At 38.0% G+C, this 9,703-nt stretch overlaps 1 protein-coding gene across 3 annotated transcripts in view; it reads left to right on the forward strand.

Annotated features, from left to right (window-relative positions):
• The window catches only part of CPEB4 (cytoplasmic polyadenylation element binding protein 4), a 68,559-nt gene extending 63,979 nt beyond the window's left edge, over nucleotides 1-4,580 (forward strand). For all 3 annotated transcript variants that reach the window (XM_043488513.1, XM_043488514.1, XM_043488516.1), the window contains one exon: nucleotides 175-4,580. In XM_043488513.1, the coding sequence (XP_043344448.1) occupies nucleotides 175-402 (228 nt within the window). In that variant the 3' untranslated portion in view covers nucleotides 403-4,580. The remainder of the gene's footprint in view (nucleotides 1-174) is intronic.
• The last annotated feature ends 5,123 nt before the right edge of the window (nucleotides 4,581-9,703 follow it).

Genomic DNA, 9,703 nt, shown 5'->3' on the forward strand with positions numbered 1-9,703 from the left:
CAGTTTCTTAAAAAATGATAATTTAATTTCAGTAAAGGAGTTATTGACCCTTCCTTTTGGACACCTTGGCACAGATTCATTCAGACAGTGGATGGAAATGTACACACACAGTCTGAGTTGTTAGGTCCATTCACTGAGAAGTGTTAAATGTCTTTCTTTTATTTTTGATTGCAGGTGGAAGTTAAGCCATATGTCTTGGATGATCAGCTGTGTGATGAATGTCAGGGGGCCCGTTGTGGGGGGAAATTCGCTCCATTTTTCTGTGCTAATGTTACCTGTCTGCAGTATTACTGTGAATATTGCTGGGCTGCTATTCATTCTCGTGCTGGCAGGGAATTCCACAAGCCCCTGGTGAAGGAAGGTGGTGACCGTCCTCGACATATTTCATTCCGCTGGAACTAAAGGATAACTACAGTGCTCATTTTCAGGCCTCAGAATAAGTGCACTCTTCTGTTAATTCTGCCCCCTTCCTCAACCTCTTCACGCTGGCATGTCCTTTTGTGCAGTCTGTAACTTAACAGTAGTCTAACAGAGAGAATGACCTATAATATAGGTGTTTTGTAGATTCCCGTGTCACTGAAAACAAGATCTATGAACTCCTTTTTTGTATTGCCATCATGTTGCATGGAAGTTTCATTCTCTTGTTTTGCTGGAGACTAAGAGGATCCAAACTTCCTGCAGCATTTTCTTAGAGGAGAGAGAGAAATATTAAAAGAAAAATGAAACAATAGAGTATTTTGGGTTTTTAATTAAATTATTGTTGATAATATAACAGATAAGAATACTTTTATTAAAATAACCACGTAACAATAACACTATCAGTCTCTCTTGATGCGGGGTTTCCCCCAGGGAAGTGCTTTTGCCTTTCTCTTTCTTTTCTTTCATCTTTTTTGCCTCTCTTTTTTTTCCCATTCCCTTTCTGTTCTTTCAATAGCAGTGGAGGAAGTTAACAATTATTAACAGGAAAGAGCATGTTAAAGCAAACACAAATGCATGAGCAAGATTGAAGCAGCATTATAACTAATTTTAAGGGTTTGGAGGCAGAATATTATTTCATTATGCCTCAAAGTTACTACCACATCAGAAAAAAAAAAGTAAAGTAGGCAGAGCTAGATTTATTTTCTTTTAAACAGGTTTTTAAATTTAGAATGTAAAAGTTGGGTACATTTACTTCTGAGGGGAGTGCACTTATTTATTTTTAAACTTTTACTTATCCGGTCACAGCCCCAGGAAACCTACCAAAGCTAGAGTTAACGACAACTGGTGGGAAAACTAGCATTTCCTCTCCTAAAGAACAAATGTATAAATTTTATTTTTGATGTTATATATAAACTCTATATCCTAATTTCCTAACACTCATCAGGTGTCAGCCTTTGCTCTCCATTTTGACATTAAAAAAAAGCAAGCAAACAGATCAAGAGATACCTCAAGGATATCATTTTTGATTTTGTGTTAGACTACCATGTGTAGCCAAAACTGGAAGACAAAACCAATATTCAAATTGGCTGCTGATTGGCTTACTTTTAGATTTAAAGTTACTTTGGATATCCTGTAATTTAGTTGTAACATAGAAAATGAAAACAAAAAGTAGTTGCAAAGTGTTTTGCACTGTTGAACTAAGTAACTGTGTAAATCTGTGCAAAGGTACGTATGTTTATCTTACTCTTCCTATAAAATAAAATAACATTACAGTTTCAGAATTTAGCATGGGACATAGTCAGTGTTTGAAGTGCCAACTTCATCAAGTAATGCATGCTTTATTATAAATAAAACTCTAGCTTTTGAAAGGCGTTATTATATGTTGAACAGTATGCTTCAGGGGTAAATTGAAAAATAGTCTCTTGAAGCCCTGGTCATTGGAAGTAACTTTTATTTTAGTGGACATTCTCTTATGAAATGCCCTATCCACCATGAAAAGGATTATTATCATCAGTGTGCAAAACATTAAAAACAAAAATCAAATGGCAATCTTGCTAGTTGTGCTACCTAACAGTACCATCTTGGATCCTTCAAAACCAAAGACTTGCCCTAGCACTGCGGTGAAACCACCTGACTGATGACCCCTACTGATCATGTTTAGGAAAAGCAATCCTTTATTTTTAATCCAGGCTTTAATGAACTGTATACCTGTTAAGTTCCAAAGGTCAAAATGGAGGCATTTGCTGTCTAACAGTCAGACACAAGAAAGGGAGCTGCTTATTAAAGAATCCCCTGCAAATATTGAAAGCGGTCATGTGAACGGAGGGTGCTCTTGTGTAGCTGGTCAGGGACTTTTTCTTCTTTTCTCCTGAACGACATAATTCTAATTGGAATGTTCATTTGCCACTTTTTATTCTTTTCAATGCTTGTAGGTGGCTTGGGGTGTGCTGTCGTGCTGTTCCTACTCAGTAAACAGGTGTGATGAGCTAACAAGAAATAACACTGTTTGAGAACTAGCTTTGAATAATAATTTTTCCCTTTGTACATGACCTGCTGAATTTCGGTACAGTGTTTTTGTAGCTAACTTATTTTGTCATGCACATAATGTATATTTGTTATGCACTACTTTTGTATATCTTGTTTTTCCAACAGTGAACATTTTTAGGCACACTTTTCACTGACGGGATATCTCTTTATGCAATACCTCAATTTTTCATATTGCAAAGAGTAGCTTTTTGTACTTTTATTACTGAGAGATCTTCATATACTTCATTTTTTAATATAAATAATTTTAATAAATTTTATTTTCTTATATTCTGCTTTTTATACATTTCAGTGCTCTGCATACATTTTAAATTATGAATGTTGTGCACTGGCAATGCTATTTTAGAGTCTGCAGAGAAGAGAAAGCATGTTGCTTAAACATCCTTCCCCAGCACCAGCTATTGGTGTACCTATAATTTAAGAGATAGTCTATGTAAAGTAACAAATTAATGAAAAAAAATTCGCATGAAAATGACAGATAACACTGTAGTTCCTAAAAAAAAATTAAATGCATAAGCATAGGGTAGAAATTTAACAAAATTGTCTACAGCTTCTTACTAAGTTTTTAAAATTATTCATAATGCAGACATTTTTGGTGAATGTTTAGCCATTTTTAATATTAATAAATTGATGTTAAGTGTTTGATTCAGAGATGTCTGCTCTTTTAAATTATATATAAAGAAAAAAATAGCCTGCCGTGGGACAGGTGTGTAATGTTAGTATGCATGACTAATGTAAGAAATTGTTATTCTACTAATATTTACTTGTGATTGTGTGACAAGCGTGTTTACAGATTATTTGGTTACACTTCAATTTACAGGGCATAAACAATTATTATCTATTACTCTGAACTTTATTGATTAAATGTCCTTCAGATTACATGGGATTGTAGTTGGGAGTTACCATGTAACTCAAAACATAATTAACATGTAATTAGTTTACAGATTTTAGGGTATCACTTCAATTTACCAAGCATGTAGTTCTAGCGCACTAGCATGGCACCAGCCATGTACTTACAATGTAGTTACAGAGTAATTACATGGTTATTTTTGCAATGTAAAATAAAGTGTTTCTGATTATTTTCTATGTAAAGGAACCCTCTCCCTTCCCCTTCTGGTCCCCACGCTTTGGTATAATATATATACTTCTCCATACACAGACCTCTGCAGAATGCAAAATAAAACTTGCAGTGAATGAATTTAGCATTTTATGAGAGTGCTGTTGGAAAGACTTGATAATTCACCCTTTTTGTTTTGAAGAGTTGAATCTTCTGTTAAAAGGTGATTTAAAACTTGAATGTGATGAATTGTGGCAAGTTAACTTCAAGTTATGTGCAATACTTATTTCAAACTTTTGAAAGATCTTTGCAGTGTAATTCTTTGTTTTTAATTGCAGACATTTAAAAATGTCATTTTCTACTGTTAAGAGTAATCCTCTTTCTTGCTGGTGTTTCTAAAGAAAAGAATCAGAAATCAATCTTTCTACTAATGTAAATTTGAGATTATTTTTAAAAATGGAATAAAAGAGGTTTTGGTCATTTGCTTTATTTTATTATCTTATTTTAAAGCTACTGTGATTGATAGCATTGTAAGAATTGGGACAATATTGTATTCAACTGTTTTATTTTTTATATTTTTAAAATTTAAAGTATAATTAGTTTTTATAATTTTCATCAGATTTTTGTTATATTTTTTGGAAGTGAAACTTTTAGCAAGTGGGTGTCTAGTTTTTACTAATCCCTAATGTTTTTTTTTCCAGTGTATTGCTCATATTATCAGAAGGAAAAGTTATTTAAGTATGTCAGTTAATTGTACTACTTGGCTGAATTTCCATATAGTTTTTACTGTGTATGGGGAGGTTGTAGTATTTATTATAGCATTTTAAATAAGGGTAATTCATTTTTTATTAAAGTCATTTTCACGTTAAGTTCCTATTTTTGTATGTTCTACTCTTAAGTTATATAACACAGTTCCTTTTTTAAAAGAGTTCATTTGTTGAAGTGCTAGTGGAAAATTAATGTTATTAAATAGTTTGCAAATGACTATTTATACCAGTATGCGTATAATTTTTAAATATTTGTAATGTGAGATGTTGAATGAATAAAACTTTTAACTCAGCTTTCTTTTAATATACGTATTTATTTTCAACATAAGTAGATTGTGCTTCCAGGGTTGGGAATATATAACATTTAAAAAATATTAGGAATATATTCTTTGGCCAAAACAGAAGAAACTGAAATGAAAAGATGTTGGTCGTATAAGTGCTCCTGGCAGATGTGCCTTGCTTATGCAAACACCTAAATGTCAGTGGTGGTTGTCTTTGGCCTGCACAGTTACTTACACGCTGCCCTGCAGAGACCTTTTTATCTGTAGTCTTCAGCATGTGTGTGAGGCCTGAGCCCGCGATCCCAGTGTTCAGTCATCTGCTTAAGGCCAAATGTTCGATGAAAGTAGGGGAACATGTGTTTATTTAATAGGGAAAGTCGGTGCCTGAGAGGTTCAGTTTTGAGTCTTTGTCAGTGAAGAACCTTGATTTCCGGCCATGCCAGCAAGAGGATCTGGGTTAAAAAGTGTCTCTTGAATTTTAACCCTCCGGTTCCTCCCTGTATCCTCACATCACAGGACGTGGCCTCTGGGATTATATTCTTTACAGCATGTGAACTGAAAGTGTTATCTTTGGATTGGTCCATAAATCATGTGGACCACTGAGTACTGTGGTGTGTCAGTCATTTATATGTTAAGACTGCACTTTCAAGCTTTTAAGGTTTTTGTTTTTGTTGTTTAGTCACTGAATCTTTGCGACCCCATGGACTGTAGCCCGCCAGGCTCCTCTGACCATGGGATTTCCCAGGCAAGAATACTTGAGTGGGTTGCCATTTCCTTCTCCAGGGGATCTTCCCGTCCAAGGGATTGAAACCACATACCTAGAACCTAAACCTAAAATATATCCTATTGTGTAAAATTTAATTTCTACTCCTTCTTACTTTGAGCATAGTATTCTTAAGCCTGGAAGAAGCAGTTCTTGTCCTTAGACAAATGGACTCTGAAGGTCTTTTGCTTCTAAATTGCCTAAATATTCCCAGTATGCAACTCGTTCAACTATAGGAGTTTCTGATAGTAGTAACCAAACCCAGCAGTGCATAGGACCCCCCAAGAATACTGGGTCACAGCAGCTTTGTCTGACAGTATGTTCAGAGTTCTGTGCCATGCCCGTGAGACAGCCCCAGGGACGCAGGAGAATGTGGGTGATGTTTGGTTGCCACCTCTGCAGTATCCCTGAACTTTCTGGCATAGTTTCAACACTGTAGGGGCAGGGGGGAAGACATAGGTAGATTTAGCTTCTTTATTTCAGGAAATAATTATTTTAGGCAAGTACTGTATCAACTATAAGTGATGTAACAACTGTATCTTGAAATAATATATAGGTGCAATACTTCTGCTGTCCTAAGTCACAGAATGGTGACTCTGGAAAGGGTGTGCAAGGTTATAAGGGTTGTATTTTCTTATTTTATTCACTGGTCACTTACCTAAATCCAACCAACAAGTAAAGCTCTATTCCATTCTTAACTGTCCTTAACAATGAAGTCATTTCATAACTTCTTTGGTAACAGGTTTGTATTCACACCCAGTTCAGAAGGAAAATAAGTCATTTTGTTAGGAATTTTTTTTTTTCAAGTTTGAGAAATACTTAAAAGTTGGCTCAAAAGTCTGGGAAAGTAAATCCCTGATTTTAAAAATTAAGGAGCATTGAAGATGTCAATGAAGAGAGTCAGACACATTTAAGGGATTATTTTTCTGAAGTATGTACTGATAGAATAATAAATAAGAAACTTTTAATATTTGTTTCCCAATAGTCCTTACTGTGAGAAAAGGACAACAACAACAAAAAATTCTGTCATTAAATTAGCTTAGAAAGTAAAGCATCCTGTTTCTTAGAAAATAGGCAATTGGGTTGGCTTTGAGAAATTCTGCAGTGAAGAAAACCTATTTGCTTTGTTTCAAATGTTTTTCACCCAAAATTGCTCAGACTGTGGAACACTGTCTCCAGGTAAAACAGGATCTCCTGGCACTGGGGTACTTTGGGGTACCCTGCTTTACGTGTTAGTATGTTTGCTGGCATCAGCCTTTGTTCCTGTCCTGGCCAAGTCTTATCCTCGGCTGTCGCCTCGTTCTGCATTGAACTTAACTGGGATTCTACATACTTGCCTAACCTCTAACCCCTGTCCGATTCCCAGTTCAGCTCCTCCCCTCCTCCCTCTGTTCCCACCCCAGGAGAAAAAGAGATTAGTATGCATGAACTATCAGCTTGCAAAGCTATTTTGATTATCTCCTCTCTAGCTCAGATCAAGCCTTATGGCTCATGAGTGCTACAAATACCATGTCACCCACAAAACCTGTGCTCTGAATTGGTCTTCTGTGGGATGCTGTCTACCTTTCTGGGAATGCCTATCACTTCTCTCTTTCAAAAATGTCCTTTGCCAACTTCCCTCAGTACACAGTCCCACCCCATGCTCAGAATAGGGACCACAAGCTTCAGATAAATGAGAAATCAGAACATGCACATTTGTGCCCCACTATGAACTCCTCATCTGGCAGCACTCATTCAGCCTCTTTTATTAGAGAACATTTTGTTTTGGCATGCCTGAGTCTTTTCTGGTGTTTTTTAACTTCGAATCTTTTTCTAGTCAAATCAGGTGTCATTGTTGGCGGGCTGGGGGAAAAAAAGTGTCACTGTGATTCATTATGGTGACCAGAGTTGGAAAAGTACAGTTTGACTCAAAGAAGTTAAAAATGAACAGCAGCATCGAAATCCAGTGTGTGTTCAAACACAGTATTTTCTATCGCATACAATCTGACTAAGTGTCAGTAAAAACCTGCTTGTGGATAGGTGGGAGGTAGAGTGTGGTGAGTCAGTGAATACAGTGCCAGAAATTCAGCCTCCGCTTGCTTCATCCTTTTCATTGGAGTTCTATTTCAGTAAGCAGGGCTTTAACACCATCAAAATGTCAATGCAGTCAAGCAGATGTCACCATTTTTAAAGAGACTATTTTCAACATTTCTCTAACCCCACCCCCAACACCAAAAGACGCAAGAAAAGAACCAAACATATCCATGAAGGATCCCCACTAAACTCAAGCGTCTTTAACTAGTTACCAGGAAGAGAACTGGCAGTGATATGTCTCTGAAGCAGTATAAGGTTTTAGACAGAATCCAGGAAAGACCTGAGTCCTCTTGTTTGACTGAATCGAAGCATAATTCACCTCTCATTAGAGGGAAAAGCCAGGTGGCCCCCTGTGTGTCTAACTGCAGGGGTGGGGAATGGATGTGGAATGGCTTCATGACTGCAACGATGGTGGTTGGTTCTGGGAAGAGGAAACTAGCAATTGCTCATCAATTGTGGTGGGTCAGGCACTTACATACGTCGGCAGGTTACACCTTCCACTCCTCGCCCATGAGGTACTGAGTGAAATACTGAAAACTCTGCCCCGTAACGGTTGGGTGACCTAGAAGCTTACACAGCTAGTGCGTGGTAAAGCCTGGACTCCAATTCCCACCTACCACATCCCCAATTCTTCCCCTGTAACCCTCATCTGGTCCCATTATTTCATGGCAAATAGATGGGAAAACAATGGAAACAGTGGCAGACTATTTTGGGGGGCCCCAAAATCACTGCAGATGGTGACTACAGCCATGAAATTAAAAGATGCTTTCTGCTTGGAAGAAAAACTATGACCAACCTAGACAGCATATTAAAAAGCAGAGACATTACTTTACCAACAAAGGTCTGTCTAGTCAAAGCTATGGTTTTTCCAATAGTCATGTATGGATGTGAGAGTTAGACTATAAAGAAAGCTGAGCACCAAAGAATAGATGCTTTTGAACTGTGGTGTTGGAGAAGACTCTTGAGAGTCCCTTGGACTGCAAGGAGATCAAATCAGTCAATCTTAAAGGAAATCAGTCTTGAAATATTCATTGGAAGACTGATGCTAAAGCTGAAGCTCCAATACTTTGGCCACATGATGTGGAAGAACTGGCTCCTTAGAAAAGACCCTGATACTGGGAAAGATTGAAGGCAGGAGGAGAAGGGGACGACAGAGGATGATGGGATGGTTGGATGGCATCACTTACTCAATGGACGTGAGTTTGAGCAAGCTCTGAGAGTTAGTGATGGACAGGAAAGCCTGGCATGCTGCAGTCCATGGGATCACAAAGAGTTGGACACAACTGAGTGAACTGAATTGAACCCTCATTGCTCCTAGAATAGCGATGGACAGAATTTTTTTAATTTGTTCTTAAGACAAAAAAATTAATTCCTAAACATAATCTGGGTGCAAGCTGTCATATTTGAAAGTATAGAGGGAGGATGATGAAACAGTTCTCTAGAGAGAAGGTGAGTTTTGATTGTGAACCCAGACATGAGGCCGTTTGCTCCTCAAGAACTAGTTCTTGGTTTAAGGATTTATTTAAGGTCATATAGGTGGGTAGCAGAGGCCAGGGAAGGAAGCCAAGTCTTTTCTGTCAAGCCTGGGTGACTCCCATTCACCTGTACAATTCTTGCCTGCCCCACTGGCCTTCCTTAAAAGTGTGTCTGTGATTCAGCAGTCAGACTGGGTTATACATTTCCAGGAGTAGGGGCAAAGGAATTGAAACCTTGTCATTTCTTTTACGTCAAAGAACTCCAGATTCCTTAGTGCATATCTTTTCTCTTTGACTTCACTACCAGGAAGGGACACATATCAGTTTGAGGGCAGGAAACAAGGAAAAAGGAAGGACCTTTTCTCCAGCACAGTGAACTCCCAATCCCAGAAACACAAGCAATCCATAGCTGTGAGAGTACTAGTCATGATACCGATAACAACATCTACTAACGCAGATGGAGTGCTCACCAGGTGCAGGCGTTGTGCCTCTCTGCCTGCCCCCACAGCCTGATGAGGCAGGTACTGTTGGCATGCTCATTTTAAAGGTGGTCAACATTCAGAAAGGTTCATTGGTTTGCAAAGTTAGGGTTCACACACAGGTGCTGTTTCACTTCACCCCCTGTAAGTTTCTAACAAGAAAAATTTTATTAAACCTTTATCCTCCAACCCTCCCCACTGCATTGACTAAGAAGTCACCAAGAAGTTATACTAAAAGGATACATCAGTTCAGTCACTCAGTTGTGTCCAACTCTGCGACCCCATGGACTGCAGCATGCCAGGCTTCCCTGTCCATCACCAACTCCTGGAGCTTGCTCAAACTCA

Source organism: Cervus canadensis, chromosome 16, assembly GCF_019320065.1.
Source record: "Cervus canadensis isolate Bull #8, Minnesota chromosome 16, ASM1932006v1, whole genome shotgun sequence".
NCBI classification, from domain to species: Eukaryota; Metazoa; Chordata; class Mammalia; order Artiodactyla; family Cervidae; genus Cervus; species Cervus canadensis.